This window comes from Ammospiza caudacuta, chromosome 8 (assembly GCF_027887145.1).
Source record: "Ammospiza caudacuta isolate bAmmCau1 chromosome 8, bAmmCau1.pri, whole genome shotgun sequence".
NCBI lineage: Eukaryota > Metazoa > Chordata > Aves > Passeriformes > Passerellidae > Ammospiza > Ammospiza caudacuta.
The window spans coordinates 16,176,975-16,197,140 of NC_080600.1; the positions used below are offsets into that span (position 1 = coordinate 16,176,975).

General features: G+C 40.7%; 1 protein-coding gene across 2 annotated transcripts in view; it reads right to left on the minus strand.

The window, feature by feature from the left end:
• The window catches only part of ANKRD44 (ankyrin repeat domain 44), a 115,666-nt gene that overhangs the window by 13,146 nt on the left and 82,354 nt on the right, over positions 1–20,166 (minus strand). The window contains exons 15-21 of one of the 2 annotated variants that reach the window (XM_058809190.1): positions 19,125–19,208; positions 18,041–18,152; positions 12,757–12,783; positions 7,125–7,196; positions 5,523–5,724; positions 1,667–1,745; positions 499–616 (exon numbers count right to left, since the gene is read on the minus strand). In XM_058809190.1, coding sequence (XP_058665173.1) covers positions 499–616; positions 1,667–1,745; positions 5,523–5,724; positions 7,125–7,196; positions 12,757–12,783; positions 18,041–18,152; positions 19,125–19,208 — 694 coding nt within the window. The remainder of the gene's footprint in view (positions 1–498; positions 617–1,666; positions 1,746–5,522; positions 5,725–7,124; positions 7,197–12,756; positions 12,784–18,040; positions 18,153–19,124; positions 19,209–20,166) is intronic. The other variant, XM_058809191.1, reaches the window with a different exon arrangement.

Consider the following 20,166-nt stretch of genomic DNA (forward strand, 5'->3'; position numbering starts at 1 on the left):
CTGAACTGCTCTCTGCAGTTACCATAAAGTTCTGCATAAATGTCATTCCTTGCATCAGCTCCACATTGGGTAGGAAGCTAGACTTAGCTAGGAAAGTCAGCTTAGTCAAGCTGGACTAGAAAAGATTAGATCTGCCTAGGAAAAACTTACAGGACTTACTTGCACCATTCCAAGAAAAATGAAAGTAACTACTGACCAGTTCTTTCAAAGAAATTATTTTCAGAATTCTTAAGCTGGTCAGTTATAAGAATAATGACTACGATTGCAAAGTGTCTAAAGAAAAAAAAAAAGTGGTCTAATCATTACTAATTAACACAAATGTGAAATAAAAGCAAAGCATTACTAAGAGCAGATCTGTCTTGCTTTATATCTCATTGATTATGCTTGGTCATGTTTGCAATCGTTTACAGTGTTCTCTAGATTTAAACATCCCTCTACTTCTAAGCGAGTTGTAGTCACAGCAAAACAAATAATAAAGGATTATAAAAATTAAGTCACCCCTCGATGTAAAGCTGTGCATCCCAGGAGATCAGCTGCATCTACAGATGCTTCTTTTTCAAGTAATAAAGAAACAGCATCAATGTGCCCATATGCCACTGCAAGCATTAATGGAGTTCTAGGGAAAGAAAAGAAAACCAGAGCAGTCATAGCTATAAAATGGGATACTATTTGTCCCTGCTAACTTACACAGAGAAATCAGGAAGCCCTGCCTTTCTTGCCACTCCTACCCATGAACCCATTTCTTTTCCCCATGCTCATATATGACACCCAAGTGAAAACCTTTAGTATGAAAATTATTGAGATGTTTAACAACAAACTGCCAGGACTGAAATAGTAACAAACCCACTTGTAAGCAGTTTACAGAACAACACCATTCAAGACAATCTGTTCTCTTAATAACCTACAATTACTGTCACCTCCAGTGACACAAGATTTTTACAATACCAAGTCTTGTGAATTCATGTCCTTGCTAGTTACCAAGATGAGACAATGACCCAAAGTATTTCTTTTGCAAATGCTGCACATTTGCTTAAAGAGGATGAAGGGACATGAGGGAAATATTCAAGATAAATTTAGACTAACATATCTTTCATTTGTTTCTGAAAGAGATCTATTCTCCATCTGTTTCTAGGCAGACTAATACCATTTAAAATTAAATGTGCAGACATTATATGTTCCAGACACCCCAGATGAGTTTCTTAAACCATTCACATTTTCACTTTAAAAATATATCTTATTTTCCCTCTATAACTGCCATTTAGGAAGCAGTGAAGCTTTTGTAGGAACATCTCAGATGCATGTGTCACCTCAAATAAACACTGTGTCCTACTGCACCAGTCTAATGCACCAAATAAACCCTAGAATAGCAATGTTTTAGAAAGAAGAAGACTTTATAGAAACATCTCAGGAGCCTGTTCAGTTTTTATTGAATCTGGCCCACAACATCTATAAAAGACTGTGTAAAGGATGAAGCAGAGGCTAAGATTAATGATTAGTCCTTTCCACATGGCTTACATCAACTGAATGTGTACTTTGTAATCTCTGCCAAATTCTATGAGGAAAAGTGCAGGAAATACAGTACTTCAAGTAAGTACTTTTTTGTGAGAAATATGAGATGCTATTTGAATTACAGAGCTGAAAAAAAAAGCCCCCAAAGAAAACTTACTGTCCTTTGGCGTCTGTCACATCAGGGTTGTCTGCAACCTCCAGCAACAACCGTAAACAAGGTGTATGGCCATTAATGACTGTAAAGGAAAAAAAACTGTGTTTATTTCAGATACTCTTCCACTGGAATGCTTAGGGATAAGAAATGCCCATATAAACAAGGAAAATACTCCACCATATAACAGGTCAACATTCGCCCAATTTTTATTTAATTTGTGCCAGTGAAATGGTGAGCTGTTTTTTCCTTGACCTCATGAAGATGAGGACTTGTTCTCTTAGATACAAAAATCCCAAATGAGTAAAACAGAAATTGTGATATTCCCTTCTGAGAAGCTTTCTACTAAAGCAGACAGCATTTCAAAATCCCTCAGACTGAGCAGGCAGGCAAGGCTTTCTGTGCTCAGGGTTGGAACACAGTAGGAAGTACATTGTCAAGGCTCCTTAATTTTATGTGCACTGTACAAGTGAGTACTTCAGTGCTGCTAGGAAAAATAGAAATCCATAAAGAATGACCAATGATACAAATGTCAAATTCATAAAAGCATGTAACACCAGAGACTAAAATTCCCTTTGTGATTATCCATTTTATCAAAAAGAGACTTATCAAAACATTTGGGTTTAGTGGTGTTTGGGGTTTTTGCTAGGGGAGGATATTTTGGGGGGTTTTTTGGGTTTTGGGTTTTTTTGGGGTTTTTTTATGTAACCCATTGCTGCTAGGAAACAGCTTTGAGTCTCTACATTCTGTAGGGCCTGACACTGAATCCCATCTGTGTGTCAGCTGGCTTTAAGGCTTCAGACTTTCATGGGATGAAGAGACAGATATTTTCTTCTTTGAAAAACAACTCCTGTGCTCAGTGGATACACGTTGTGTTCTTATTACAGCAAGTCATGCATTCACACTGCCTACACCCTGTGGGCTGAGGCAAAACCCTTGGACACCACCTATGTCACATCATGCTGGCAGAGAAACCGGTGCACATCATCACATTCAAATTACTCATCCAAAAATAATCCTAGTTGATTTACACCCAGAAAAATAAAAGGCATTTTTAGTTATTTACCACTAAGTAATGACATATAGATAACATGTAAACAGTTCTGCAGGGCTGGTGATTCACTGGCTTGAAGTGGGGAAATAAAGGTCTGTTCTTTCTCCCAGCAGGAGGAAGAGAAATCATAACTTGTTCACAAAGATGTGTGAAAATGATTTTGGTAAATGAGTTTTAGAACAGATTCTCCCAGAAACTCCTAGGAGCTGACCCAGTGATTGCTAAGCATTACAGACCCTGCAGGGAACATTAGTTTTGCCAACAGACCCACAACACTAACACCAGGGGAACACTTGCAATGGATTCCCCAGGCTAGCCAGAGGAGAGGCTGGTGGTAATAAAATGACACAGGGATCATATCATTTGGGCAAAGGAAATTCTCCACGTTATGAAGCCAGAGGAAATCTATTACTTCATGGGGACAGTCAGAAAAAAATAAACACTTCATTAGTGTGAGTTCTCAAGTCATAAATCCCTTTACTGACACAAACGTGCAGAATTCTGTCATCCAATCCACCACGGAGGCCTCCTGAGCTCAGTGCTCAGCAATTATGCCGGTGTAATGAGAAGGAATGAGGGCAGACAAGTTTAAGGGGATGGGCACACGTTGCCTTCTTGCTTCTTCCCAGTGCAGCACGAGCAAATGCTCATTCCGTGTGTGCAAATGCACGCTGGCACTCCGGGGAATAATGCAGCCAGAATTCTGCTGGATTTCTCAGGAGGCACCAGCTGACCTCGCACACCTGCAGCACGGACTCGGAACGTGCAGCAGCTCCCAGCAGGTGGCACCAGCCTTGCTCCAACATTCCTCCCCAAAGTGCTTCCCTGGGAACATGGAAATGGGCACCCTGCAGGGGGATGCCTGGAGCAGGGGGTGGTAAAGCAGGAGCTTTACTCCTCATTTCCACAGAACTCTACAGAGCTTTTGAGTGGAAGGTTCTTCTAGACGTTGTCTTAATGAATTTTACCTGAAGTGCACTTAACTCACAGTTGAAAGCTTTCCAATTCATGCTAGTGGTGAATCTCCTTTACTAAGGAGTTCAAATACTCAACCCATCTGTGCATTACTTTCCATTCTGCTCCAGCTACATGTTCCCTTTTGTGTCTTATTCCTGGGTAGGATTTTTTGCCTTTTTTCATGGTTGGACTTTTTGTATATGTGTTTGTTTTTATGACATATCTATCTGACTTATTTTGCTTCACTGCAAATTTAAAGAACAATTTATTTATACTCCTGGGAATGTTTTTTAGTCTGAGAAGCAAAAGGCATAATGGACCAGAAAAGTCTGCAATGAATCTTCCCACTTGTTGCATGTGGAAGGTACTCAATACTAGAGTAATGGAGGTGATTCAAAAACAAATTAAAAGGGGGTGGGGGGAACACCCTGAAATTATAATCTGAAATTATGTGAAGGTAAGAAAGGTGTGTATTAAAATAACATCGTCTATTCAACAAATGTACTCAATTTATTCAACAGATCAGTATTTTAAGTCAGAGCTGCTAACAAAAATATGGCTTTGTTACCATTCACTGAAGAACCTTTAGTACTGAAGTACCTTTATAGTTCAGTTGTGATAGCTGGAAACTTATGTCACTCTAACCACATTTTTAAATAAATGCAAATCTTTGCTGTAGTGATGATGTTCCAGACCAAGTCACACCTTGTTCACATCAGATCCCAAGATATGTTTGAAGTAACTACAGGGAAAGCTCTTGACCACCAGAGCTTAGTTTTATGGTAGCACTAATACTGATTTCAATTAATCAAACCATCAGTATTTATCATGGGGAGAAATGTGCTGAATTCTGGTGCAAAGTTTAAGCAGACAGGAAGCATTTTTCGTATGCAGTGTGGTCTATCATGAGCATTTCCTTCAGTACTGCAGACAAAATTGCTAAGTCTATTTGACCTCATGTTTCGAGGTTGCACTAACATGATCACACACAGAGAATCAACTGATACTACAGAATATATATGCATTTCAGCAAGATTAAAAAGACCATTAAGTCTGGTCCTGAATGAATTATCCACGTGGTATTAATTTTCCTTCCCACTAGAGGCCACTGCTACCCTGCACGGAGCCCCTCCTGGAACAGCACAGGAGACAGATTCCCTTTGGCACCTCTCCATATTTACCTGACAGGTACCTGTCAAATAATAACTTTCAAATCAATGACAAAGTCTACATTTCCCAGCTCATTTTGCATGTTACATAATTAATCCCCCACACATGAGGAAAGGAGCAGGCTGCCAGCAAGTGCAAGTTTGCAGGCTGGCTCAGGAGGAGGAGGAGCCTGAAAGAGGGGGGTGAATTTCTGTGGTGCTGCCACTGCAAATGGGTGCAAGTTTTGAACACCAGAACATTTTCATTGCCAATCAGAGCCCACATTTATTTTTCAACCTTTCTTCCAAAGGAGAAGCAGCGAGGCAAATGCTCCCTCCTCCCTTGATTATTTGGCTGAAGAAGCAGCAGGAGAAGGTGTCATGAGTGAAACATCACACCTCTTGAGGAGTAGGTGGTGACAGAGAAGGGCAAGCAGGTAAGGGCAGAGCAGTAGTGGTATGCAAAAATATGGGGTTCTGTATGAGGGAGGACTGAACCACAGGGGTAGAGGAGAAAAAGATGAATGAAACAGTAGAAAAATGGTTTAAATGTACAACATCAGCAAACAAGTATCACTCCTCAGGACATGTGAGAATGTTCTTCCCTTTAGAAGAAATGTGCATAGCAACAGCAGGTAAGTAAACATACCTGCTTCAGTGTGGGAGGGTTCATACCACAGGGGCAGCATAAGATTCCACTCACCTGAGGCATGGAGGGGGGTCCTTTTGGTGACATTGTCCTTTACAGTGACAGAAGCACCCTGGCTGATGAGAGCTTCCACACACTCGGCATGTCCTCTGAACGCAGCCAAGTCCAGAGCAGTGCGTCCCTTGTCATCCTTGATATCCAGATCCACCAGAGACTGCAGAAGCACCTCCAGAGCTTGATGATGACCATTATAGGCCTAGAATTATGAAATATGTCATGTAAAGGACACAATTCCATCTTTCAAAGATCTTTCCCATAAATTCTGAATAAAATCCAGCCCATTCAATATTTCCTAAACACAAAAGAAATCTGTTTTATTGATTCCTTATGACTCTCTCTTCAGCCCGAGAGGATTTTTCCAAATTTCACTGTACTCAAGAAATTACACAATTCTTGATTTGCTCCAACCCAAAGTGAGGAAATTTCAGGCAATAATTTGCCAAGCCAGCACAGGTCAATCAGCAATTCATTTTTCACACGCTACAGTATCTGACAGGGAAACATCTGCTTCAAAAACCAGATTCACTAGAGAGCTCCATGGATTATCACCTGACTGGTGCTGAATTCAACACATGTGCTGGTCTCCAACTAAACAAAAGCAATTCTCAAATCAGATTTTTGTGCAAATATAAACACAAACTTGACCTGCTGTTTACAGCTGAGGCTTCATGGAGAATTCCTGCCAGCAGGATCATTTGGTAGAACAACTAGAGTGGACAGGCAGATGCACTTCCAGACCTACAGCCACTCTGGGGCCAACAGCACAAACAGGGGTGGCATTGCAAAACCCAGTGGACAGTGCCAGAAATAGGAAAGGTTTTGATAGCTTTGTAGGGCCTGCCCTCCTCTCCACTGTCATACTCAGAGCATCCTTTTTATTTACACCCAGTTGTATAGTTAGTGTTATCAGAGTTGAAGATGTGAACCCTCCATGCCTAAAGACATTCAAAATGTGATGGGGCACAGCCCTGAAAATATCTGCTCTAGCTGATTCTACTTTTACCACAGAGGTGGGACTCAATCTCCAGAGGTCCATGTCAACCACATCAACCCCAGCTATTCTGTGATTGTGCACAAGGGAACTGGGAAGAGGAATCATGAATCTTGAGCTCTTGGGACAGGGGAACAGTTGTTATCTCTGAGACCACCTCTGCTGGATCCTATTGTGATGTGCCAGTGTCTGTACCATTCTCACAGGGCACTGCTGGATCCCGTCCCACACCCTGCTGTGTACCAGACATTGTTTTTTGCACTGCACCTCTCCACCAGAACATCAGAGAATCTCATTCCATAAGCAAAGCCTAGGCTCAAGCTTTGGCCACATATTTATAACCTAGTTCTAAATACAAGTGTGAATTTCCATTTAATTTCACTTCAGTGTCTGTGTCATCTTCTTACCCAAGTGTTAGAGTCAGGAAGAGCCAAGAGCTTCAACTGCCTAAAACTTAATTAACGATTCCAGCCCAGAACCTGGGTTTGTTACATCCCTTCCCACCTTTTTCAAAACAAGCCCACAGTTAAACTTGCTTCAAAGACAGAGATTAAGGAACTATTCTAGGAGATACTGATCAAATGCTGTACACATCTCATACTTACAGCTAAATGCAAAGGACTTTTTGTAGCTGCAGAATCAGATTCCTCAAATATATTGTTGGTTTTTTCCAGAAGCTGGGAAGAAAAAAAATAAAGTCTTAAAACATTTTTACATGAGACAGGATAAATTTTCATGGACTATAAATCTATAAATCAGCAAAGATGCATTTTGGCCACAGTAATTATTGAAGGATTGCAAAGTATTTTCAAGCTTTTCTGCACAGGGTAAAGCAATAAAACCAGCTTAAAAGCTTGTCATGAACATCCTTACCCTGATTAATTAGTTTCCATGAAATCCTGGGGCCTACTTGGGTGAGAAAGGAGCCCTTAAAACAATGGATTTGTGGAATAGAGCCCTCAGTAAATTTACATTGGAGAAAGCTCAGTTTCATGATTATACAGCATGTGCAAGCCATGTCTGATACAGTGTTTTGGGTAATTCTGACACATAATTAGCACTGGGAATAATTATAACTGAGCTGTGAATCACTGATAAATTATAAAATTGACTGAAAGAACAATCTGCTCCTGCAATGACAGTCTTCCAAAATGCAACATGTCCCTGAACTCTTACAAGCATCCAGTGATATCTAGTAACAAATTTGTATAATCCTCTTCATTTTACAGCTTAAAACCAAGGACATTTGCACCCATCTAGAAGGAGGAGCTGTGGAAAAGCACCACTCCACAACAGGACATGAACCTGACAACTTATCCAGCTGAGGCTGCAAAGAAAATCATGCACAGTGTTAAGAATACTACTGACAATTCAACAATTGATGAGTGGCACTTCTCATGTGCTTGGCCTTTTGCTTAATAATTACTTAGAGTTAGTCTCCAAAAGCTTTGGGGCTGGAAATTAACATTTTACAGAAAACCACCAATGGGAGGTTGTATAAAAAACATAAAAGCATGACAGTCAGCTAAAACAGACTTGGAATTTTTCTAAGGCTAGAAGTACATTTTTCAGTCTTTTTCAAGGTTTTTCACTTGGTTGGTTGGCTGGTTTGGTTTCTGGAGTTTTTTTTAGACACTAAGGAATTTAATTAAAAGACTGAAAAATAATCAAGTATGTCAGGTTTTTGACAATCTAGACAATTTTAGGCTATGACAACATGGAAAATTCTCAAAAGAGACCACGAAAGGCTACAGAGGGTTTTGCCTGTGCTGCAAGATGATGCCATATTCCTAAACAATGATCTAGGCCTGAACTTTTGGTGTAACAACTTAGTCTACAATAAAAATTAGCCTTAATAATGCATAAGGTGTTACAAATCTCTTATCCTGAATCCTATGGAAAAGCTAGAAAATTAGGCAGCAATTTAATTTACTTGTATATTTTGTGCCTAGCAATATGTCAAGACTATGTGTTGATAAAAATCATAAGCAAGTAGGTGTGTGTATTAGCAGGTAATGCAAATTTTAACACTTCCCTGCAGCTAAGAGGAAGGAAAAAAAAATCAAGCCTCCCACCAGTTTCTTGGTAGGTTTGGGGCAGAGTTAAGAAACTCATTTGGTGTTGCCATGTGGAACCACCTCCAGTTAAAACACTGTTCTTCTCTTATATAAGAGAGCTGTGAACAGGATGAAGCCGTAGCCAGCTATGAATACACAAATGCATCTGATTTTCTCCAGTGAGTAAACAAGCTAAAAAATCCCACTAAACAAAGCCAAGCACTAAGCCTGTTCCCCTGCCTACCTGATAGTGGCCTTTGGTCTGTGTCCATGAGGCCAGCACAGCAGACTAATTTAGTAATTTTTAATTATATTTATCATCACCATGCTGAAATTCCAGGATCAAAACCATAACAAGCAAATACTTCCCTTCACCCGTCAGAAGGCTCCAAAAGTCTCCAGGAACAAGGCAGATAATTGCCTTTCAAACAGATGAAAAAAACCACAGAGAAAATTGACAAAATTAAGGCTCTAAAGGCACAAATTGTGGGATTGGAGAGCCCCTCACAAAAGGCATCTCCATGGCTTAGTCAAAGCAGCTTAGGCTGGTGCAGACCAGGCTTAATGAGCTTATTAGTCATAAGGCTGAATATCTCCATCAGAAAGTCAAGTGCAAACAAGAATTTGATGGCAAACCTGGAAGCTCTCAGAAACAGAGCCATACACTGCAAGAGGAGAAATTATAAAGGAGAACAAGAAGAGAAGATAAAAGACACAGCACTAATAATGTTTTTTTGCATTCCTTGTCAAGCATTGTTTTTTAACAATTAAGTCACTTGAATGATAAACGTAATGTAGAAAGAGATAAAAAATACCAAGTCCAAGTCACCAAGAAATCCTCCAGTTTTACCAGTGTTTCCATGGTTCTAAGGATGCTTTTATAGTAAATTACATGTATTTGCTATAATAACACATAGAACAGTGAGTCCTTGGGGGACTCTAGCTCCATTATACTTGGAAGTAGCTATCCATAGTTGCATCTGCTTTTAAAAAAGGTAAATTTATCATTCAGAGTCATTTGTCCTGGCAGCCATGGAAGCTTAAATCCCACAGAGCTCACAGAGCAGTCCCAGCATGTCTGCTGTCCTGCAATCCATCCTTGCCTGTGGAGCTGCACTTCACCAAAGACACACAAATAAGCATGAATTGCCAACAGTTTATGGTTACTGGGGGCTGACTGGACAATGTCCCAGCATACTGCAGTTCTTATTTTTTGAGACTTTAAGAGTTTGCCTTGTAGCAGATTGCATTTATCTGTATTGACTGCCACAGATGTCAGGTGGATGTCAGAACTGTGCCAAGACCCTGCATGAGAGGGGCTCTTCCCTGTGGGCAGGTCAGAACCTTTCTGAAGAGAAGGGCATCCTTCTTCTCTTTCTGCCTCTTGGGAATCCCCAGCATGACCCTTTCACTTCCTGTGACAGCATCATTTAATACTGCAAGTAATCTTGTGAAGTCTTCTTCAGACTCAGGAACATGAATGCTTTGGGAGATGCAGACTAAGATTAAACATCAATTATTCAGTTCTAGTCTTACAAACTAACAGCACTACAAGGTTACTATTATAAACTCTCTTCTCTTCCCCAGTTCAGCATGAAGATGAATAACTTTTACAGTTCACACCATTTCATTTGTGCAGCAAGGGTATTTACAGGCATAAGAGGATTTATTGCCTGATTTTATTCTGTGGTTATAATAAATTACTCTATAGCAGGATACAGTGTGGGCTCCCCCCTTCATTTTTGGGGCATTCAGACACGCCAGTTAATGAGTCAGGATACTTCCTATGATTGTCCTCATAATATATGCTAAAATTCAGCTCTGGTATTAAAAAAAACCCAAAAAATAAAAGCAGCTTCATGGAGCATATCAGTAATTTAAAATTACCATAAAGCAGAAAAAGTGATAATACTTTCATCATGCATAAAAGGTTTAAGCTGCACTTTTCAAAGCAAGAGTCAAAAGAAAGTCCAAGCCATAGACAATGCAACAATGGGAACTATGGAACAATCTCAGACCTTCCAAGAGAACAGAATGTGTGAATCTGTCCAAGCCATCATGCACAGGCACCTCCAGGCACAGCCACTGCAGTGCACTCCCAATAGGTATGTCCCAGGTTTGTGCTACCTGGCACTGAAGTTAAAGGGACTTTTCTTTGAGAGTTTTACTGTTTATTAAAGCAGCTTTGACATCCCAACACACACCCTGGCAGTACTGCTGGTGAGCCCCTGCAGTTTGGTGCCATTCACGCCGACTGTAAAATGGCAAAGCATTAGATTGGCTGTGTATATTCTAAAAACGGCCTTTACTCTGAAAAGTTATTCATCTAACAGTGTTCAGATATATCCACACGTGTGAAGAGCTGATCATAAGGCAATAAAGACAAAAGAAATGCTTGGAATTCTGCAGTGATGCTGCTGATCACTCACAAGGTCATTCAGAAGTGGCAACTGGTCACGATTTTTAATGTCACTTTCAGAACTGAATACAAATATATGAGCTAGGTGTCACTTTGCATCTCATATTTCCTGATAAATTGGAACAGATAATTGTCTCTGCTCTGGGAAAACACGCCACCAACAGCTTCTTATAAATAAAGGCTTTTCCAGCAAGTAGGCAGGACAAGATTGAAAACCCTCATCAGTTGTTTCTGATGACACAGAAAAGAGCAGTAAAATGAACCTTTTCACTACTTTATCTCTAATCAGGGAAGTACATTTTAAAAATCTCAGAATTATTCCTAATTGATGAAACATTCAAAGGTGAAGTGGCACAAATATATCCTCAGGGGAACAAGCAATCCTGTAAGCTCTCTCCATATTCGTAAATACACATGATTAAATTATTTTATTTTAATTATTTGATCAGGTTAAAACCAATGTGCCTCTTAACCTAGTGCTGATGCTTTCCTAAGATCAGGCTTTAAAAATCCAATTCATCAGTACTGGCATCAATTTCACTCACATGCACAGATATGGGTGAAGTTAAATTAAGCAAGAAGTATTTTCACCAGAGCTCAGGCTGAGCCTGAAGAGATGTGTGAGTAGCTCTGTGCAACTCCTCCAGTACAAAACTTAAGTACCCAATACCCAGCAGAGCAGTCACCACCATGCAAACAGGACACTTACCTTGCATGTCAGAGAACACTGTTCAGGGCTTTAAACATATCTAAGTCTGAAACTCAAGCAGCCTCCAGGCCCTGGGCTGTTCTCAGCTGGGGCTCTGATCTTCCCTTGGAGCTCTTCCACTCCATACCAAACCATTTCATGTTAAGCCACAGGAGTGCCATACTCAGTGGCTCATAGGGACAGGTGATTGTCACCCAGTGAGTGTTTAAACAATGCAGAATAGCTCCAAATGAGAGTGAGAGATCACCCCCAGCACCAGCCTGCATAATGTGTGAGTTACTCCTCGGGATGTAGAAGTCCAATTCCTTTGTCATTCAGAGCAGAGATCTGAACCTGGGACTTCCACACTCAACATGTATCATGTTTCTTTCTGGCCAGAAATTCTACCTCAGAGGTTCTGTAAAACCTCACACTTTCCTTTAGGGACTCTCTTTTGCAAAATCATACAGCTCTGCAAAAGATATAGGAAGGCTTATATTTAGAGAAATTATTAGAAGTTTCCTCTTTAGAGAGAAAACTTGAGGACTGGTGAAATAGTGACAGTCAATTTTTAAAATGTGCATTTCAGTGTTATTTTTGCTACTCTCCTCTCATTTGAGCCTCTACTCTGAAACACACACAAGTACTTTATAAATTCAAGCTCGCTTGAAGCCACGTAATTTACATTTCCTCTCCAAAACACTTTAAAATTGGCCACAAACTTCCAGAAAACAGCCAAGTGTGGTTCCATTTCACACTGCCAAATGCAGGGTTACTTTAACATCCAGGGAAGTGTCATGCCAGCCAGGTACGTGCACTGGCCTCACAGCCCCTGAGACTGACTGAGGAGAAGCAACAGCCTTGAGCAAAGCTGGAGCCTGCAAGCAGCAGGAAGAAGGAATTCCAATGGAAGCAGAAGCAGCACACATGCAATTGCTTCAAGGACATGGCATGCTGGTTAAGAGTTGTGATTCTTCTTCCTCAGGCTTCACCAGAGTGAATACAAGGATTTGCAAAATACTAAGAAGTTGAAATAAAGATACACAACATGCAATCGCTTTTCATTTACTCACTATATCCAAGGGAGTTTTGCTTCCAATCTAATTAAAAATGTCAATCAGAATGAGAATAATTAAAGACAGAAACACCCAAGTGTAATGGTAATCTGAAAATGTTTCTTGGTTTATTTTTCCTGTACAATAACTGCATTGCAAGCAGTGCATGAACAGAACCATGGACCAGACCCTATGTGCCCCATCCTGCACTGTCCACACCCAGCAGAAATACTCCTGAAGCAATGACCCCACAGCCACTGTGGATGGATATCAGGTACATTAATTCATAAGGCAGGAAGGAAGAGGGGAGAATAATGACAGTGTTTAAGATCCATCTCCTCAATTGACAAAACACAGATCAACAGATATAGAATACACACACACACAGTGGGAGGCTTTGCTTAATGAAGTGAGATTGCTTTGCAAATCTACAAATACCAATAAACCAGTGACAGTTTCTGTTTGAAAGTCTGCTCATGCAGGCAAACATCTTGCCTTGGATAAATAAACCTGACTGCACCCCTAAAATCCCAGTGACCACAGCTCTGAGAGCCTAATACTCTAATGCAATGCGCCTTGATCAAATGTCCTTTTCTTTGGATTCAGTAGATTTGAGGGAGCCAGATATTCTTCACACATAACATTTAAACACCACACACACAGATACACAGAAAGGTATTTCAGGCAATGGCAGAAGTCCACAATCTCTTTCCTAACTGAAGGAAAAATGTCTCCTGAAGTTCTGCAGTGGCCTTGCTGTTCTCTGTCAAAAGTGTGTCTTGCTTCTCCACCCCAGGAAAATAAAAACACAGACTAAAAAAGACAAGATGTGTCAGAGAGACAGAAAATAAACGCCAGAGATGCTAAGCAATACTCTATCCTAAAAGGCAAAGTGCCAGCAGGGTGCCAGGGCAAACAGTAAATTCCTGCCCTTGTTGATTTCCTAAGCAGCATTAGCTTTTTAGAAAACATTTTTAGAATCCAAATTATCTGCTTTCCAAAACATAAAATCTAAGACAAATTGCACTTCTATAAATTAACTTATACCAGTGTATCTAGCCTATATGGGCTCCTACTGATTATTTAAACAGTGGGTCTGGGTACATATTGCACAAATGCTGACATCAAAGCTCAACCAATTAAATCAGTCTACTGTGATTTGGGGGATTCTACAACTGACAGACAAATTAGGTGTATTAAAGTTCTTTTTGAGCATTAAGTTCCTAAGTTCTTCTCCTTTTTAGAACCACTTAGGTTAATGACTTTGTGCTTCTCTGCTCCACATGGAAAAGCTCTCATAGACACAGATAGAAAGTAACTCCTCACACAAAACACTGCTGCCCCTGGCTCAGACAACATGATCCCTTTAAGAAAGAGGGTGTTGGTTGTGGAGACAGACAGGCAACTACGAAGGAGAAAACCCAGCTTGTTTCCCCTGAATAGAGAGATCTGGGTCAGAAGGCCGCCCAGGGGCTGCCACTGGACGAGCATTGGAGCCAGATCCCCATGTGGAAAAAGCTTTTTACCACCTATCCCCGCCCTGCTGTGAGTCACTTATCAGTAATTACCAGGTCCTGCTCTCAGATGGATGAATGAACACATTTGTGTTGGTAGGAGACAGGTAATTAGCAGCAGCCACACGGGAGATTTATGGAGTCAGTGATTGCAGTTTCTCCCCAGGTTAAGGAGCCAAGTGTTTGAAGGCATGGCTTATCTGCCTTGCAGGGCAGAGCTGCTCTGATAAAGGTGCTGCCCAGCTCTCCATTCCCAGTGTGTGCTGGCCACACACCTCCCTCAGCCCCTGCTCCCCAGCACACACAGAGGGGTTTGCCTTTTCTGCTGGGCACAGCTTTTGGTTTAACCATGCTCTCCTCCCGTCCCTAAATGATTTAGCCCCTGTGACAATTCCATTTCTGTTAGTCAAAGAGGGAATTACATTTGCTGATGGAATAAAGAGAAGAGCAGATTAAAATAAAAAGTATCCATAATTTCTTATAGTCAGAGGAGAGATTCCACTGGAGGAGACAGGCATTTCATTCTGTTTGGTCTAGCACTGCACAGAAACCTGGTTTTATCAGCACAAAGTGCTTGACTGTCTCTCCAGGTAGAATTCTAATGTGAAATTACAATTTAAATTCCACTCTTTTTACACCAATAAAGCTCTTGTGATAAGAGATCATTTCAATGTAAAAAAACCCACAATATTTTTCCTTTTTTCAAAGGATTTTGGTGATGGGATCAGCACTAAAATACCAGGTAGCAGTGATGACCAGTGCCACTGACTGCCAACAGCAAAGTCAGCCCCAGCCTAAACAAACCTGAGGTTATTTCTGGAAGCAGGAAGGCAGGTGGGAGTTCCAGTGGCTTGCAAGCACACATGCCCACCACTCAGCCTTTATGAATGGCTCCCTACAGATGGAGAGACAGCTGAGGAATCAGCTTCCACTCTTCTCTTTTAGCAACATCACATCATTCATTGCAGGGCAACTACCCCACTAATACTCCAGATAACCTAAAGGTCCTCCAGGAAAAAGCTTCTCTTGTTGAGCTCTTGTTGAACACACAGAACATAAATTTGGTTTGGGTCAAAGATATGTCCTTTTCACTCTTAATCCTTATTTCTCCCAATACCTCCCCACAAAGATATGCAGCTAAGTTCCATCCAAGGTATTGGACTCATGGGAAACACAAAAGTCAAAGAATGAAAATATGTTTCTATAGATAAACCAGTCCTTCCCTAACTGCATTCAAATGTGTAAATATTTTATAATGCTGAGAAACTGTGGTGCTTAGAGCACAGACCAAATTGCCCAGTGAAGGAAACTCCACTGGATAACACACCTTTTTCTGTGGACCTACTTTTAAAAGTGAACATTTCTTTAGAAAGAAGTTCTCTTAAATACCTACTAAAAACCTGTGGGGGAGGGGGGAAGGCAAATAAAAAATAATCTTACAAGGTCTTTTACAAACTTGGCATATTCTGGAACACCAAAATAATTCCCTAACATTTTGCTGAAGTCAGGTATTGTGTGTGTAGAGAAATATTAGTAATCATGATTAATAGAAAAACAAGATTATTGCTGCACCCATCTTGACTTAGTTTTGACCACAATTAAAGTTCCATATTTTATATGAACTCTTTCCTCTAACAAGTTTTAGGCCCATAAAGAACTGTCTTGTTCTAGGCAAGAAGATTCCTAGATATTTTCATTTATCAGCTATCAATAATAAACAAAAATATTTACCCAGGGAATAAATTAGTAAAATAACAGCTAATACAGCACTGAAAAATAATGGTTTATTTACATAATGCCACCTGACTTTGCTTTCAGCCCTTTTGCCATCCTGAATCCCAGCATAGCAATGAAATCAGTGTAATGGTGGTGCCTGTATCAACTAGTTAGAGTTATCAAATGTAAAGTTGTTAAACTCAGGACCTGGTAACTCATGACAAAAAAACTGAGTCAACTTCTTCTGACAGTGGGTGCAAAGATGACAGATCCTGGTCCTGCTGCTGGATGAGCACAAATGCTTTCTGACACATTTACCCTTTGTATTCCAGAGAGAAAATGACATGCCTGTTTACCCTCCAAACACCAATGGAAAAATCCTGGCACCCCAGCACAAAACACTGATCCTGTGCATGCAGAGGACTAAAATTTATGGCAGTTGTTTTTCACCACTGTACACAGAACAGCTGTGTGACTCTAACTCTGTAAATGATGCTTGACCTTGGTTTTCCATACAGCAGCTTTAGTCACAAATACAGGAAGACTGACAGGGAAGAACTTGGAGTTTTTCTGCCTGAATACAGAACATTTGCTGCCCAGCTGTCTCTGGCCCACCAGATTAAAAGAAAACCCAACATCTCTGACATGCTTTGCATTCCCAGCTCTTCCTTTTGTCTGCCCAGGTTAAGCAATGCCAGGATTTGACAGCAGATCATTGCCTGCAACTGAGATGTGCAGAAAATGTGCCCAGCCACAAGCACAAGAGAAGAGAGGGGGCCTTGCTCTGTGCCCGGTCTGTGCCTCACAGCACACAGGGACTGACAGGGAGGCTGAAAGAGAATCCCCAGTGAAGATGCTGCCCCTCCAGCCCCACAGGCACCAGAGACCAGTGCCAGGAGAAGGCAAGGCCAAACTCACTGCCACAGGCAACAAGGAGCAGTGCTATTTAAAGCGTCCTAAATATACATGCTTGCAGGTGGGAGCTGAAAAAGCTCAACACCCCACCTGAAATTCTGCCCCAGGCCTGCCCCGGCAGAGCTACTGCCCCAGGTTCCCAAGCTGCTGGAACCAGCTGCAGCATTTTCCTGTTGTGGCACGTGTGGTGTGAAAGCAGCATGTGCTGTGCAGAGCTCCTTCTCAATAACCAAATACTTGACTCTTCAACACAGAGAGAGAGAACCAAATAACACGTAACACTTAACAACACACAGTGTTCTCACTAAAGCATGAATAACTATACAATTTTCCAATTGGAGCTTAGTTTTTGGAAGCGATTTAAGTCAATTTATATGTAATACATACTACCTACTATATAGCATATATAATGTATATAGTAATAATACATGTAATATATATAATATATATAATCTTGAATCATGCTGTATATCAAGCAGTTAACTCTCACCTTTATGACACTTTAACAAGTCAGATACATCTATAAATCCATTCTATATACATCTCCCAAATCCAATGTTTGGCTAAAAATTGTTGGCAACTTAGAAGATGCAATTGCTAATCACTCAGACCCAGAATATTAAAAAAGGAATTAAAAAAAATTCAAAAAACCCCAAAATTCTCAGCTGCTTTGCATATAAGGTTGATTGATCTTGATTATGGTAACTTTATCAGTGTTGCCATTGTTGTGCCAGAGACAAAAAAGGAACTGCAGGTATGAAGCAAATGTTATTTACTCTCTCAATATGCAGGTCAGATAAAGTACCCAGTGGATCAGGCACATTCACTGTCATTTACCAGCAACTGTCCCTTACTCCTGGAACTTAGGCATACACTGGGAATATTTTGATCACACTCAAAATTAATTTGTGCATACATTAACTCCACTCAAAGACAACCCTTAAGCACCAGGTTGTTGAATTAGGACTTGATTATCAAGATAAACATTTTTAAGATACCTCTGGGTGCAAATATTTGAGTTTACTGCCCATATCGCAGGTTTCCACGGATTTCTTGCTGCCCAAAGAGCTCCAGTAGTGGCCATGGGGGGAGTTGCCCATCCTGGCACAGGCACATTCCCTACCAGCAGACAGGGAAGCCCCAAGGCAGGCACTCACCAGCTCCAGGCACTGCCGGTGCCCGTAGGCAGCCGCGTAGTGCACGGTGTTGTAGCCCTCCTTGTCCTGGATGGAGGGGTTGGCATCGTTCTGGAGAAGGAACTCGAGACACCTGTGGACAATTCACTGGGTAAATGTGGGCTCACAAGGTTTAACAGCTCATCCCTCGCTGCAGCTGCAAGTGGCACTGAACACTGGCAGGGAATCCTGTACTTCGAGCAGCAAATCATTTTTCACCAACAGCTTCTCACATTCACCATGCTTTTAAACAGAAAATCCCCACTTGTCTTTGAAGATCAACTTCATGGAAAAGATCTTCAACCTAACTCTTGTGGCTACTCTAGATTACAAAATTGATTTTCTGTTACAAAACCTGAAATCGTCTGTGCACATGACATAAACAGCCTAGAACTGCTACTCCTCACACAAAAACTCAGATATCAAACCATCAGCCTCCAAACATGCAATAGGGCAGGCTGGAAAAAAAAAAGATTTAATTAAGTTACATTAACATATTCTCTTCATTGGCTTTTTTTTTCAATAATGTTTTTCAAAAGATCCCTTTTGGTCTTTCTAGCTCTTCCCACTTGCTCTTATACCATCAAGATACTGTCATTTTGTTATTAGTACTTCCTTGCCTAGCCTCTAATCTGGAGTGAATGTAAGGCCATTATATAATAAAGGGGATTTAAAAAAAAAACATTAAGCAGATAGATGAAAATGTTAATCCAAGTGAATGCATTGAGAAAGCCATTAGCTACTTCTTTTTGCAACATACAGACTGTGCTGTGCATGACACTAAAGACACTATGTGACACTAAAGCACATGATATTAAAGAATTATAAAATTACTGAAGCTGTACATCTTCCATTAAAAACAGCAACAAGCACAAAAACAGAAATACCAGGGCATATGTGCACAGAGAAAAGAATGGAGCTTTTTCCTTTAGGTTAGCCCTCATTAAAGCCAAGCACTGTTTTTAGCAGAGCAAAGAACAAGCAAGAGCAGAGTGTAAGGCTGCAAGCCAAAGCCATGGCATTCTCCAGGAATGAAGTCTAACTGCATTTGTGACACCAAACTTACAATGCAGCTTCTTTTTCCTTCATCTCAGTGGCTCTTTCAAGTTCTTCAGCATTTTCATGGGAGTTACCTAAAATATTCTTTCTTCTTAGCACAGAGGACAGAAAAATGCAACTTATTCTCAAAATACCACACCGGTGATTTTGATGCACTCTGCTCCCACCCCCAACCTCCTCTTCAAGGAGCTGACTTCCTCCAGCCAGCAATAAGGATTACACAAGTTGTTGCAGCAATGTTGTGCACTTTTTTCCTTTCCAGAGTAACTCAGGAATACTACACCTTGCTTCCTCCTGCAGTAAGCTGCTAGTTCTCTAGCATTTAGGATTTAGAGCAACTTTAATCACTGATACTAAATCACTGTCTCGAGTCTGCATTAGCTGACTGGCCTCACTTTCTGTCAAATATCTTGGCAACACTATGTGATCTCAGTCAGGTTCTTCTCCCTGCTCATTAACTACCCACATCCAGAGTTAATGATGAATATTCTTTGGAATGAGATCGCCTGACCTTGCAAGTTTTTTGACATTCAGCAGGAAAAAAAAAAAAGAAGATTTGCTGACCTATAAAATCATGGTCTGCAAATAGCATTTGATCTATGTAATAAGGCTTCTTCCAGAATATCTCAAACTGAAAAATTTAACGAGAAGACAGCATCACCACATCAGAATCAATTTAGGTTTGGATTGTGAGGACAAATAAAAGCCATATACTTCTTCCAAATTTCAGGATGTGACTAAAATAAGTTTTTTTTTTTAAATGAGGGATAAAAGTAGAAACATCCTGAAGTTAACCAAGAGCTTGTTTAAATGCAGGAACCTCACCTACCAAGAACCAAAAGCTGAAAAACACACACTGAATCATCATTCTCAACCCCCCCCAAGTAACACCTCACCCTGGTAAGACAGAATTAGAAACAGGCAGTGGTGAAAGCCTTCCTACAACGCTGCTTTTCATGCCAAGCACAGACCTCTGAGGACTCTGCCTCCTTCTCCCCAGCACTGTTCAGGTTTGAGGGTGATGGGGAAGGCATTTTTTATATCAGTAT